Consider the following 14,768-nt stretch of genomic DNA (forward strand, 5'->3'; position numbering starts at 1 on the left):
TTACAGGCATGAGCCACCGTGCCTGGCCTGATGCTTTTAAAATTTTCTCTTTATCTTTGGTTTTAAGCAATTTGACTATGATGTGTCCTGGTGTAGTTTTCCCAACCAAAACAATTTAAATTTTAAAAATACCAAAAAGTAAAATATTTAGGTATAAGTCAAGAAAATGTGCAGGATCTGTATACTGAAAACTACAAAATGCCTAAGTAAGAAATCAAAGAATGGCTCATGCCTGTAACTCTAGCTGCTCAAGAGGCTGAGGCTGTGCCTGGGTTGGGGTATGGGTCCATGTGAGCCCACGGCCCATACTTCCCAGCTGTGCCACACTGCTTGCCTGCCGACCCCTGACCATCCCTCTGACGTCAGTCTGGGCCACCTTAGCTTTCCTTCCCACATTTTTGGAAAGATCCAAAAGTGCCAGTTCCATGAGAATGGGGACTTTGATCGCCACTTCCTACCCAGCACCTAGCACACAGGGGACACCGAAATTTGCCAGATAAATAAATGAATGAAAATTATGCTCTCCTTGGCCTTCTCCCCCTCCTGAGCCCACCGCGCCCCCAGGCCTTCCAGCCTGCTGCCCCTGCTGACCTCAACGCTGGTCCTCGCCTGCTCTTTCACGTCACCCCATCTCTGCTCCAGCATCGCCTCCCGGGAGGGGCCTTCCCTGCCCACCCCTGCCACCCTGTCACTCTGTCACTCCCTCCACCTCACCACCATCCCATCACCGTGCTCTGTTTTCAGGTTTTTGCTTTTTGCAAAGGAAAAAAAGCAAACTATACAGGGGTACATAATATTTATTTATATGTTTACTTGAAAATCACTGCTTTTACTAAAGCTGTGTGATGTTCGCATGACATTTGCCCTACTGTCAATCTCTCCCCAGACGCTCGCTGTAGCGCACAGAGGCTTTCAGAGTGCACATCACCCTGTTTTGGTTCCTGCATCCTATTGTCTGTCTCCCCTTCTAAACGGTAAGTTCCAGGATGGCTGGACCGTTGCCTATTTTGTTCCCAGCTCCACACAGTAAATGCTCAAGAAATGTCTAATGACACAGGCCTGCTCCCGAGGGAGCCCGGGCTCAGGGGCCAGTGAGAAGATGCGAGTGGAGAGCCCAGGACGTCCCAGCGACATCCAGCATCCCGGTTGGTCCTCGAAGCCACGCCCCCCGGGCCCCGCCTCCTCCGGGCGCGTGTCCCTTTAAGGGCGACTGGGCCGGGCTGCCGGCTGGGGCGCGCGCCGCGGCCTCGCTCTGGGGCCGGAGCCTGCGCGCCCGCGCCCCGCGCCCCCCGCGCCCCCCGCGCCCCCCGCGCCCCCCGCGCCCCCCGCGCCCCCCGCGCCCCCCGCGCCCCCCGCGCCCCAGCCTGCGGGGCTGCCCCTCCGTAGCGGTCATGTCTCGCGGCCGGCCCAGGCAGGGCGGCGCGGCCCGGGTCCCCACGCCCACGCCGGGCGACCGCCAGGGGCCATGATCCGGCTGGGCGGCTGGTGTGCGCGGCGGGCCCGCGGCGCGGCGGTTCCCGCGGGGCGGCGCTGGGCGTCGCGCGGGCCGGGGCGGCCGGGCGGGGCGGGCGGCCGCGCCCTGCGGGTGCTGGTGGACATGGACGGCGTGCTGGCCGACTTCGAGGGCGGCTTCCTCAAGAAGTTCCGCGCGCGCTTCCCCGACCAGCCCTTCATCGCGCTGGAGGACCGGCGCGGCTTCTGGGTGTCGGAGCAGTACGGCCGCCTGCGGCCCGGGCTGAGCGTGAGCATCCCCCGCCCCGGCCCCGCGCCCACGCGGGCGGGAAACGAGGCCGCCGTCCCAGCCCTGGGCCTGAGCATCCTCTGCAGGGGCTGCGGAGCCCGGGCGCCAGGTGACCTTGGGCGGGTCACTGCCCTCGCCTCGGGGTGGCAACAGCGCACTGGGAGGGCGAGTCCTGCGCTCAGGATCTGTTGGCTGCCGTCGAGGGCCTCTGAAAATGCAGGGAGTACAAAGCCTAATATGCCTAACTCTCCATCTTCGGCTGAATTTTAAATTTTTGGTATATTTGGCTCCAAGTCATTCGTTAAATTTTTAAAAATATAAAGTAAACGTTACAAGTTAAGTCCTCTTTCACCCCTCCCGCAGTCACATTCCCATTTCTTCCTCCCCATGAATTTGGTGGGTGCCTTTACCAGTTATTTTGTGCTTTTCCATGAAAGCATAGCTTCTAGTGGTATTTGAGGGCCAGAGCTGTTGAGTGACTTTCTGGGCATCACACAATGAGTCAGTGGTTTGTCCACTTCTTGGTTTGTCCCCTTGCAACGCTGGCCCTGCTGAACTCCTGAGCTCACTCCTACCCTGAGTCCTGCTGTGCTGTGTCCTCTGACTCCCTGAGGGATAGAGGGGAAATATCCAGGGAGGGACATTCCAGACAGCTTGGCTTGTAAATTTAAACAATTTTGTGAAAGGAGTAGGGGATTTTCATCATGCTCAGACTTAAAGAGACTGGGTGTTTCTGGCTCCCTTGATTGGTCACTTAGGGTCACTGCCAGAGGATTTGATGGTGAGGATGAGGAAGATGTTAGAGCCCGTTTTGTAACCACAAGTTCTCTGCATCCACTGTTCTGTGACCAGACGTGATTATCTCCATCGTGCAGATGAGGAAACTTGCCCCAAGTTCCATGCTAATAGGTTTGTCTGCCCAAGTTTGTCTGCCTCCCAAGCTCATTTAGCTTCCCCCACCCCAAAGTCCTCTTCTCTGTCCTCCTGTTTCTAACAAGTCATCTTTCTTCTGACTGCAAAGGGCACCTTACCAATAATGTGGTTTGTTGAGGGACAGGTGTTAAAAAGGGAAGCCAAGTGCCATTTGTTTTCATCAACACCAGGCACTTCAGAAGGTGACTTGCACAGAGCTCAGTATGCCCAGAGCTGATACCCAAAGACACACTTTAAACTGGAGAAAATGCCCTAGTAATTTCTGCAGCCTCAGCAATAGACTGCATCACACTGTGTGTGTTCATTTGTAGGCAGTGCACAGCACTGGAAGACCGGGCACCTTATTTCCTCCCAAGAGTGTATTAGTGTGATGAAACTAAGCCCATCCCCAACGCTGAAAAGTACAGTGGTAACTCTGTGTGCAGATTCTGTGCACACAGAGTTACCAGTTTCCGAGGAGAAGGCAAAGGAACAGAGCTCATGGAGCAGTGAGGAGGGTGCTCTAGGAGCGATCTGTTGATTTCCTCTACTTCTGCTTCCCTTCCCGAGGCCCAGCTCCCTGCAGGACATCCCTGGGGCTCCCCTTGGCCAAGCTGGCCCGGTGTCTGTGGTTAAAACAAAACAACCCAGCTTACGTAGGTGGCATATCCACTGCCCAACATTCTGCTCTATCTGCATTCCCTTTGATCTTCACAGTACTCTGGGAGGTAATCAGGGCAGAGGTGAAAAAGCTCACTTAAAATCTTAAACTGTTAGGATAGATGAACTGAGCCCAGAGAGGGCAAGTGCCTTGACCAGGGTTTCACAGCAAGTTAGTGTCAGGGAAGGAAGGGCTGCTGAGAAGCTGCCATTACCTACATGGTGCTCGATGCTGTGTATCTGTTATATCCTCACAATAGCTCTGGAAGGAAGGGGTGGACTCCTAGCTCTATTTTATAGACAGGGAGAGAGACTTATTGATGGCAAGGTGGTCAACACAGGGCCTTGTGGCAAGGGCCAGGACCTTCTGGCTCCACCCCTCCACACTGTCTCTATATATGAGTCAGAATCCTTGAGTTCAAGTTTTGACAGTGTCACCTTGAAGTGGCCTTGAAAAAAATCTTCCTTCTCTATGAATTGAGTTGCGAAGATCAAATGTATCAGTAATAAGCACGCATTTGCTCAGCCGCTCATCGTTCACGAGAGCCCTGCTGGTATGATCTCAGCTTACCCTCCGGCCATATGTGTGACGGGTGTTGTTCTGGAAGGTACTACTTCTGACCTGGCAGAGGTATTCCTGCACCACACATGTGGGATTCAGGTTCTTACTTCTCAGAGGCTGAGATGTGTCTCCCTTCCCATGTCACTTTTCCCTTGCCTGGCCCAGTGACATAAGGTAGAAAGGCGATAGCCTGGGAGTTGGGTGACGGGGTCCTCCTCCCAGCTCAGCCACTCTTTGGCTGTGTGATATCATTTCCCCATTCTGAGCCCCAGTTTCCTCATATGTAAAATGAGGGTGTGGATTTTTGCTTTCTAACCCTAATAGCAGTGGAATCCTTTTTTTAAAAAATGTACTCACTGGCACCACAACACATAAAGCAGATAAAAGCAGAGTTGTTCTGGTTGATGTGGGGAGCAGCCTGGAGCTCCCCAGATCGCCCTTCCACCTTGCCTCCCTCCTGCCCGCTCCTCCTGTTCCCTGTGGCACAGCAGTGCCCGTAAGACTCTCTGAGTTCCTCCAGCTCTCAAGTGTCACACCTCTACTGCCACAGCAAGACCTGGCCAGCCTCAGCCTCCGTGATACTCTGGCCATTAGAATCAAGCATAGCAAGCACGTGGCTCTGGATGAGTGGCCTCAGGTCCCAGAGAGCTCCAGTGGGTGCAGGAATCCGTGGCTCTGACACCTTCGTGGGTCTCTGCTGGATCCCGACGGAAGTCAGATCCTTTCTGGAAAGGGCCCCGAAGCACACACAAACTCTGTGTGCCTACTTGCCCCCAGGAAATATGTCCCTGGGTGTGTTTGGGGGGCGAGGGGAATGTGGAAACCCCTGCTTCTCAACCTTGATGTCTTCCTGAGGTGGGGGCAGTGAGGTGCTGAGGGCCTTGGGAGTAACTTGCTTTTCTCCACTTCTCAGGAGAAGGCCATCAGCATTTGGGAGTCAAAGAATTTCTTTTTCGAACTTGAGCCTCTGCCAGGGGCCGTAGAAGCTGTGAAACAGATGGCCAACCTACAAAAGTAAGTCTATCTTCCCAGCCCCATCTGTTGGGACCCCCAAACCCCAACTGTACCTTCCTCCTGCCATCCTCCCTTCTCTTGCCTTCTGCTGCCTCCCCCTGCCCTCTCCCTTCCCTCACCTCAGCCCTGCACAGGGCCATGTAAAACAGACTTGGTTTACACAGACTTGAGAAAATAGTGAATTTAATTTGATCTGGTTCACTGGGTGTTGAAACCTCATTTAGTCAGCAAGTACCTAAGGACTCACTGTGTTAGATGCTGCTGGCACCAACAATTTGGAGATGAGCAGAGCGTGGCCCTTGCCCTCATGGGGCGTCCAGTCTAGTGAGAGCAGACATTCAACAAAGAATCGCCAAGTGACAATAATCACAGATTTTGCTAAGAGCCAAAGGAAAGGAGGTTTAGTGGGAAGTCTCACTTAGCAAGGGTGGTTAAGGAAGGAGGAGCAGTATTGCTTGAAATAGTTCTGTTTTGTTCTGGTAAAATGAGTAGTTCAGTGGGCTGAAGCCCCCACTGTAAGGGTTTATTTCTAGACTTGGATAACTTTTATTGGCCACAATTTTGTTTGAATTTATCAACCTGAATGACATACATAAGATATGTTTTGGCCTTCATTGTGCCATATAAATGCCTCCAAAAATTGTCTATTTTCAAAGTTATAATATGATAAATAGGCATCAGAGACACACAAAATGCTTAGAGTTTGAGTTGAATTGTAGACTTTGTTTGGTCAGTAATTTATCTTTGGACCTGAGTCCAGATCCTGCAGAGTAGTGTATTAATATTTTATTCTGGTTTGTGATGTGAACTTGATTTATAGGGGGTCTGTAGCAAGCACCTAGAGAGGCAAAGCATGTGTGTACAGCATTAGCACTTACGCTTTTCAAAACTCTACTCACGGCCCGGGGCAGCGTGCCCTGGCCTGGAGTCACACTGCTGGGGTCTGGGGAGCCGCGTGGCACAGCGAGGCCCTGCAGGTTGATGCCCAGGCTCACGTCCTGCTCCTCCAGAATCTCACTCCCAGATGCTGAGCAAGTTATTAAACTTCCTGGGTCTCATTTCTTCATCTGTAAAATGAAGATAACGAGACAATCCTCAGTATAGTGCCTGGTGCGTATAAGTGCTCATTGAACGCTAGCTGCTGCTATTGCTATTCTGTGGGATTTAATAGGCATGCCTCAGGAAAAGCAGTCTTGAGGCAAAACAGTATGAGAGGCACTGAATTAAGTAGGCTCCTTTACTGTAGAACTTCTCAGAGCTTTTAATTGCTCACGTGCATCGTGACACCTCGTTAGGATAGTAGAGAATGCGGCTTTCTTCAACAGTATTCTAGCTGGGAACTTTTCTCCACAGCTTCCCTATTAACACTTTTGCAGGCATTCCAGTTTGGGGAATGCAAGTGTAGACCATACCTGATGGTCCTTTCCCTCCATGTTTGCTCTTAACTTGGTAGAAGATTCCTGTGGTCAGTCAGTGTGCAAAGTCTGGACCAAGTGAGGGGTCTGCCAGGAGCTAAGTGGGTGCCGTGTGTCTGGGTGAAGTAGGCACTCCACACACAAGAATAGGCTGTTAGACTGGGACGCATCAGCACGGCCATGGTGCTTGCGGCCACGAGCCTGGGTGATAGCCCCCAGCGGGGGTGCAGGTGGAGTGCCCTGGGGCCTAGAGCCAACTATCAGAGAGGAGCAGACCACGGGGAGGCCGGGCTGAGTGGCCAGTGAGGCGCAGGCCAGAAGTCGGCACAGGGCCGGCGGGGCTGAGTGCCCGGGGCCGGACACAGGGATATGCAGGTCCTTGCTGACAGCGAGCGACTTCTGCGGAGTGAAGGGGATGGGGCGTGGGCTGGAGTGGGTGAAGCAGGCACAGGAGGTGGGAACGTGGGGTCGGCAGGTGGAGGCAGCTTATTGGACAGGCTATGCTGCAGGGGGTGGGTGTCAAGGTGTGTACTTATACATGTTTAAGATGCCGGGTGCTAGCACGCGTGTGGATGAGAAGGAGGGGTGTTGCAGGGCAAAGGCCCATGGAGGTCAGAGAGCCAGAATGCAGGCGCAGGTAGAGGGCCGGCGGAGGGGGAGGAGGCTGCTTCCTCCTGTGCTGTGGGAAGGAGAAGAGATGAGCCCAGACACAGGCAGGCCTCCAGATGGGGGCGAGGAGCACAGGGAGGAGTCTCATCCAGAAGGTCGAGGAAATGGCTGCACTGGGAACCTTGCAGGAGCGCCCACAAGGGCTGGAGGAGGCCCCCAGGCAGGCCCTGGCTTTGTGTCAGGAACTGAAGGGGAATCGGGTCCATCTGATGATGGGAATTTTCTTTTCTCCAGCAGCGTTCAGTTGCTCGGGGCAGGTGGGAGAAGTTGGCTAGTCGGGCTCTTTCGGGAGCCTGGCCAAGCAGACCCCACGGAGGAGGAGAAGCGCAGGCGGAGTGATCATGGTGATGGGCCACTGAACCCCGGCTGGGCGAAGGGGGCCGTGGAGCTGGGGTGAGAGGTGATGCAAAGACAGGGGCCTCGGCGGGCGTCTGTCCCGGTGAGGTGGGAGAATTGAGCACATGATGCGAGAAGACATTGGCCAGAGAGGCAAAGCCCGGCGAAGTGATTCCAAGCTCCAGGGGTGACAGTGGGAGAGCCGTTGGTGACAGGGTGTGGAGAGGAATTTGGAGGTGAGGAGGCGAGGCGTTGGGTCTGCAGGTGTGCAGTGTGTGTGGACCGTCACAGGGTGACGGGTGGAGGGGCCACTGCGGGCCAGCAAGTGGGGTGTGAGGGGTAGACGACAGCTGCCAGGAAGGGTGGAGGGTTGTGCCACATAGCGTGAGCATCAGCAGAATCTGGACTGGGAAGGAGCGATGGAGAAGGAAGATGCCTTCCTCCCCTTCCATCTCTGAAGTTTGTGAGGGGTGGGAAAGAAACAGCTCTCACTGGAGACCAGCTGGGAGGCAGACCAGACCCTTGTGTGAAGCCGGTTCCCGTGGGGTCGGGGGGCCAGGACACGGGAGAGGTGAGTATTTAGGGCAGGAGCAGCAGGTGCAAGGGGTGGCATGGTTGGCAGAAGGAGTGCAGAGGCACACATATGTCCCAGAGACCTGGCAGTCTCGCCTAGGACCCTCACAGAGAAAAAGTTAGGGATGTAGTCTTCACAGGCTCAGTGAGCTGAACCAGCAGGTGCGGGTTCCAGAGGCAAAGCCTGGCTTCCTGAGGAAGTCTGGGACCAGACCCCCATGGGTGAGGGGCTGGGGCCCTTTGGGTGTGGGGGGAACCAGCACCGTGACACCTGGGCACCTGGGAGGCCCTTTGGGTCAGTTCCCACATCACTGCAGCCTGTGGGGCCTTGGTGTTCCTCACGCAGAGCCCAGGCCTGTCTCCAGGGACTCCAGTGCTGGAGGACGCAGCCCAGCGTGGAGCGGGCTCACCCCTCGGTGCTCTCCACGGCCAGAGCTTGCACGTGTCACCGGAATTCTCTTCCTCATAGGTTTCTTTACTTACTACTTGGCATTGCATGAGGCCCTGGTCAAGATGCTGTAAGTCAGATGTCCACGTGGGTGCCCAGGGCCATCAGATAGGACAGAACTGCAAGGTTGACATCTCTGGTGTGGAGATAACACAAGGCAGTGGGTTTCCCATCCAGGTGAAGGGTTCACGCTCCGAGAGGGCCCAGCCCCATGAAGGCAAGGCTGGTGGCCAAGGCCACAACGTGGGTGGCAAAGTCCTGTGGTGGCGAAGGCCGAAGGCCGGGCGGGCTCACAGGCTCACTCTCCTTTCTCTTGTCGGCAGCACTGACGTCTTCATCTGCACAAGCCCCATCAAGATGTTCCGGTACTGTCCCTATGAGAAGGTAGGGCTGCATCTTGCTGGCCGGGCCTTACCCCAGGCACCGCAGCTGGGGTGCTGGGCTCTGCATGCCTGGGGGAAGGGCGCAGACCGTCCAGGTGCCCCTCACCTCTGCCGGCCGCTCCTGCTCCCTCGGGCCCCCCTGCAGCTCCAGCCTGGGGTTCCCAAGTGCCGGATGGGGCCTGGTTACAAGGTGGATTCTCTCGGGGGCACCCATCCCCCCCACTAGCCTGGCCCCCAGCAGGCTTGTGAAGGATGCCGGGTGAGGATGGACTGGTGAGGGGCTGCAGGCACGTGGGCTTATTTCCATGGAAAGTTTTAGAAAGGAGAGACAGCTAAAGTTCATTTTGCTATACACTCACTTTATCGTCTTTATTGAAAAGAATTAGAATTACACAAAATTGAAACTTCTCTGGAAACTGGGAACCTGCGGTTGCCAAACCACCCAGAGGAAAGGTCTGTTGCCCCGGAGGAGGGCACTCTTGCCAGAGGGGCATTAGGGCGTCCGCTGGGGACATCCCAGGAGCTCTCCCCAGGCCCAGAGGGGTGGAGTTTTGTGCCACAGCCTCCCTTGTTTGGGGGCTTCAGACCTTCAGGCCGAGTTCTTTGAAGTGTCTTCTCATGACCTTTCCTCCTTCTGACCTCATATTAGAAACTAAGTTTACACACTCAGTCAACATTACGTGCCTTCTGCGTGTGTCAGTGGGAAGGGAGCCCACGCTCAGTGAACAGTTACCCTGGAACATGTGGGCGCTTAGTGCCACCATGTCATTGAGTCCTCACTACACCCTCTCATCCAGCAGTTACCCTGACCCCATTTAACACCCAAGGACCACGCGTTCAGTTAAACTAGGAGGGGAAGCGTCTCCCCCAGAGTTAGCAAGTAAGGAGTTGGGAGTGCAGGGCAAGCCCACTATTCCTGGCAGAGCAGTGATCCCAAAGCAAGCTCCCCGGACCCACAGGGTTGGCACCCCCTGGAGACTTGCTGGAAGTCAGCATCTTTTGGCCCCATCCCGACCTCTGAATGAGAAGCCCTGGCAGTAGCAATGATGGCTTGTCAAGCCCAGCAGGTGACTCTGATGTACCCTCTAGTTTGTGAGCCGTGGGGCTGGAGTACCTGTTTCAGCCACAGTTTCGCTGGTGGTCAGGGTGGTTGTCTGGCACTCACAGGCGCGGCGAGATGGCTCTCATCCATCTGTTCCCATGCATTCAAATATCCCCTCTGTGCCGGCCATCCCACTGCGTGGCCCCAGCCCAGGGCTGCCCTTGGAGCTTGACGCTCACAGCTCCCGGCTCCACGCCACAGAGAGAAGGCCATCGTAGTGGGCGTGGCGAGGGAGTTAGTGCCCAGAGAGAGGCGAAGCTGGGACCTCGGCAGGGCCGGGCCAGCCCGCTCTGCAGACCCAGCCTGCTCTCTGCGCTCCTGCCTGGTGGCATGTCGTGCAGGGCCGTGTGCAGCATGGTGGGGGGTCCATCCCCCTCTGTGCAGTGAGTCTCCCGGAGCACCGACTTCACAGGGCTGCGGGGAGGCTCAGCGCTCCGCCCTCCCACCAGAAGAAAGCCACACCGCTGCACTGTGTCCCATCCCTCGTCTCACACAGGGGTAATGGGGCAGAGAGGACAGGGACCTGCTTGGGGGTACAGCAGGAAGGCAGCAGACATGCTGAGCTCCCTTCCCGGCCTGGGGAGCTTCTGTTTGTTCTCCATGCAGGAACCAGAGGAGCTTTGGAACAAAGCACATCCCATCCTGCCCCTCCCCTGCTGGTTAGAATCCATAGCTGTAACAGGGTCTGTGAGTTAAGGTGTTTGATTGCAAATGGCAGAAGTCTAGAAGGGTATTGGAAGGGCTAGAGACTGAGCTTGTGCTGGGCAGGGCCGGGCTCACTGAGTGCCTGGGCCGGGGCTGCACTGGGGTGGCGACAGTGGCCAGGGCACACGCCCTGTAGGAAGCAGGTGACTCCCCCGGGAGCTGAGGAAGGGGAAAGGATGTTGAAAGCCCACCAGTGGCCAGAGGGTGCCCGTGGCTCGCCAGGCCCCAGTCTGATTCCTGCCCCGAGCGACAGAGCCACCGTGCGCTGCAGCTCCCCTGCCTTCTGTCTGCCAGGACACACCCTGCAGCACCCAGAGCGTCCCCTGCCTACAGTGCGCCCCGTGCAGCTTGCTCGCTGCTTCCAGAGAAGCCTTGGCTCACATGTGGCTTCTCCCAGCCCCCAGAGTCTTCTTGGAAGCCCTGTCCTCAGAATTTATGTAATGGATGGTTTAAATGCCCCTTTAACTTTAATAGCTCTCTCCTCTGGGCTGTGAGCTTCCTGAGGGCAAGGACTGCTTTCTTTGTCTAGTGCCTAACAAAGCATTGCCAAACGGGGCAGGGGTTTCAGTGGCTGACGCTCTCTCCTCTGCTCTGAGGTCGTGCTGTGCCGTATCAGGCGCGTGGGTGTCAGTGCTGGGTTTGAGTCATGACTCTGCTGCTTTCTAGACGTGGACCAGTCACACCGAGCATCAGCTTCCTGGCTGGCAAGTCCCCTCCCGGCCAGACCTGCTGGGGCCGAGCCTCAGTGTCGGCTGTTAGCCGAGGTTCTAGGCTGGCCCCTTCCCGGGGAATGCCTGGCTGTTCCCCAGCTCTTGGTCTGCTCCCAGGTCCGATGTCACTTTCTTCTCACCCTCTGCCCCCTGTTCACCTCCAGTACGCCTGGGTGGAGAAGCACTTTGGCCCGGACTTTCTGGAGCAGATTGTGCTGACCAGAGACAAGACCGTGGTCTCCGCTGACCTTCTCATAGACGACCGGCCGGACATCACAGGCAAGTGGTCTGTGGCAGGGGAGGGGCGCGTGGAGGGGGCCCAAGGCTTACACCCCCTTTTCCTGAGCGGTCACCTCCCAGCTGCCTCCTGCCCGCCCCACTGAGTCCCCAGGTGTTTGCCAGGCAGTGAGCCTCTTCCCCGCTGGGAGGACAAGGTTCCCTCGGCACTCCTGGGAGTCGGGAGGAGCGGGGGCCCAGCTGCAGGGCGGCCCCTCGGCGGCCTTAGGTGCGTCGCTCCACACCGCAGGAGCCTTGCCTTCCTCATGTACCATGGGGGCTGGACTCCGGTTTCCAAATGTTTATTCCAAATGCTGCAAAGCCTTGCTTTTCACGAAAGCAGTTTGGACTGGCCCAATCTATGAGAGGAGAGCAGGGCAGTTTCTCTGGTTGAAGCTGGTGTGGGAGCCATGATTGTCCTTTTGCTTACCCCGTGATCCCAGAACAAACAGACCACTCAACCCAGCGTGGCCTGGAAAGGAGAGGGGAGATGTGCTGGTTCACTAGGGCTTTGGCGTGGCCGAATCCAGGGTCCCAGCAGCGTCACTCGACATTCGGTTTCTTTGCCTCCTGGCCCTGCTCTGCCCTGTTTGCCGGCCTCCTTGGGCGGGCTGCCGCCTCCTAGTAGCCACAGTAGTTTCCGGGTTACAACCTGTTCTTTTAGACACCCCAGTGGGAAAATACAGAACATTTCTTCCCTAATGGTTTTGGAACTGGCTTGGGAAACGTGCCTGTCTCTAATTCAGTCACCATGTCCAGAGGGTGGGATCCACAGGTGTCCCCCCAGCCCCTCCTAAACCGTGTGGTCCCCCAGGGAGAGTCAGGGCAGCAGTTGCCAGTGACCCTTAGGGCCTGGATGCCTGCTGGCCTTCCATCTCCAGCACGCGGGGCCGGGGGAGGGGCTCCCCCTGGAGGGGCAGTGTCCCACCAGCAGCCCTGGTGTGGACACGGGGAGTGATGCGTGGGGAGGCCCCGGGGCCTGTGGCCACCAACCGGTGAGCTGCAGAGCAGGGCAGCCTGGCCCTTCCCCTCCCCACCCCCTGACCCGAGCCAGCAGGACGGTGCGGTGGCAGAGAGGGGCGGGCAGGGTGAGCACAGCGAGGTGAGTGTGAGGGCTGCCGTGCTGTCTCGCCTCACTTCCCCCGCAGTGGCGGCAGGAAACTGTCCACTGAGCGCTTGACTCTGCTGTGCTGAGCCCTTCACGTGGGGCAGGTACAAGTGCAGTCACCACTGTACAGAGGACGAAACAGTCTCGGTGAGGCAGGCTGCCTGCCTGGGGACACCCAGCTGGTCCTAGGTGGCCGAGCTCTGGGGCCCCCAGCCATGGGACTGAAGTGCCACTTTCCCACCCACAGGGGCCGAGCCAAACCCCAGCTGGGAGCACGTCCTGTTCACCTCCTGCCACAACCAGCACTTGCAGCTGCAGCCTCCCAGCCGCAGGCTGCACTCGTGGGCGGACGACTGGAGGGCCCTGCTGGACAGCAAGCGGCCCGGCTGAGCTGCACCGTGCCTCAGGCTTCTCCGCAGGGCCCTGGTCTCAGGGCTTCCAGCTCGGGCCTGCGGAACCAGTGCTCTGGGGTCGGGGGTCCCTCCCGGACACTGGGGGCAAGATGACCTCCTGCTGCATGTCCCCTCCCTTTCCCAGCCCTGCCAGGCCTTAACCTGATCTCAGGGCAGAGTTGGGCCCTATGGGCCCTTAGACACAGACATGTGCTCCCAGGCAGTTTGAGCTGACCTCAGGCAGCGGGCCCCAAGCTGCCAGGGGCCCAGCGGCCACTGTTCCGTCTCCACTCCCTAGGTAAGTTCCCCGAGGCATTGGGGGCACCCACTTCCCAGGGTCTGCAGCCTGTCAGCAAGGAGTGCCAGGAACACGGTGACTGAGGTGCTTCCGGTGGGCACGAGCCCCTCACAGTCTCAACCACGGCACCCCTCGTTCCACCGCCTGCCCAGTCTGATCTCCCCAGATGGCCTGTCATGTATTCAGCAAACACTCAACAGGCTCTGTGCCAGGGGATAACACTGGCCCTGCCTTCAACCAGCTCAGAGGTTCCTCGCACCTTTGTCCCCAGGGCCCTGCTCACAGAGACCCGCAGGCTTGAACGTTTGTTGAATGCATGAAAAATAAATGCTGTTCACGTGTAGCCTGAGGCTGTGGCCTGTCCTGAGATCCTCTGGCGTCTGGCCCCTGGGGAACCCACTACAGTCCTGTAAGTGTCTGGGTGGTCCCACTGCAGTAGTGGCAGGGGCTGGGGGCGGTACAGCTTCACCTCGTGCCTCTCAGGCCAGGGTCCTGATGGTGCCTGGGTCGCCCACTCTGGCTGGTGTGGAAGCTTGGCCCCTGGCCCTCGGCCACCCTGTCAAGTGCCTCATCCCACGCCTGCCCCAGTGCCCTGGAGTGGGGTCCCCATCCTCTGCTCATCTACCAAGGCCAAGTCCCTGTAAGATCCCAGGAACCCTGGGGGGATGGCTGATGTTAGGGCCTCAGCTGTTTTTCCTTTTGACCCACTTGGAAGTGACAGCTTGAATCAACCACCTCTTTGCTGCCCTCTGGGGGGATTTCGGGGGCCACTTTCTTATCCTTGAGACCTTCCCCATGTTCTGGCTACTTCCCCCATCACTGCTCTAGGAAGGGAACATGGGTTACCCAACCGGGGATGGGAAACCTGTGGCCTCAAGGCCACATGTGGCCCTCCAGATCCCCAAGTGCGGCCCCTCAACCAAATCCAAACTTCACAGAACAAATCGCTTTAGTATTAGGTCATTAAATATGAAATGTCTGTTTTTAAATCAAAAGTTTATTATATCTCAAACAAGAAGCAGTACAATTAATCAAAGTATGTGCCTAAACTAGTGACACAGTTTTGCCCTCTCAACGGTAGCTTTATGCTACCAGCACAAAAGCTGCCAGCAGCAAAGAAGCCTGGAGAGTACATGGTGATGAAATCTCGAAAGGTGTTTTCCACAGGTTGTTGAGAATTGAATATTTTCCTTGCAAGAAGTGGTCCAAAGCCCAGAAGAAGTGGTGGTCAGTTGGTGCAAGGTCTGGTGAATACGGTGGATGACAGAGAGTTTCCAAGTTCAGCCTCTGTAGTTTGAGCAGCGTTGTTTGTGTGACGTGTTCAAGCGTTGTCTTGCAAGAGGACTGGCCTTTCTCATTGACCAATCTCGGCTGCTTAAGCTTCCTCATCATTTTGTCCAGTTGGTTGTAACAGACAACCGCTGTAATTGACCAGGTTTCATGAAGCTGTAGTGGATAATACTG

The 14,768-nt window shown here is 56.7% G+C and overlaps 1 protein-coding gene across 1 annotated transcript; it reads left to right on the forward strand.

The window, feature by feature from the left end:
• Positions 1–1,465: 1,465 nt before the first annotated feature.
• On the forward strand, positions 1,466–13,610 carry NT5M (5',3'-nucleotidase, mitochondrial). The gene is made up of 5 exons (XM_069483214.1): positions 1,466–1,741; positions 4,789–4,889; positions 8,654–8,714; positions 11,395–11,509; positions 12,862–13,610. The coding sequence occupies exons 1-5, from the start codon at positions 1,466–1,468 to the stop codon at positions 13,002–13,004; spliced, it is 696 nt and encodes a 231-aa protein (XP_069339315.1). The 3' UTR covers positions 13,005–13,610.
• Positions 13,611–14,768: the final 1,158 nt, after the last annotated feature.

This window comes from Eulemur rufifrons, chromosome 9 (assembly GCF_041146395.1).
Source record: "Eulemur rufifrons isolate Redbay chromosome 9, OSU_ERuf_1, whole genome shotgun sequence".
Lineage (NCBI taxonomy): Eukaryota > Metazoa > Chordata > Mammalia > Primates > Lemuridae > Eulemur > Eulemur rufifrons.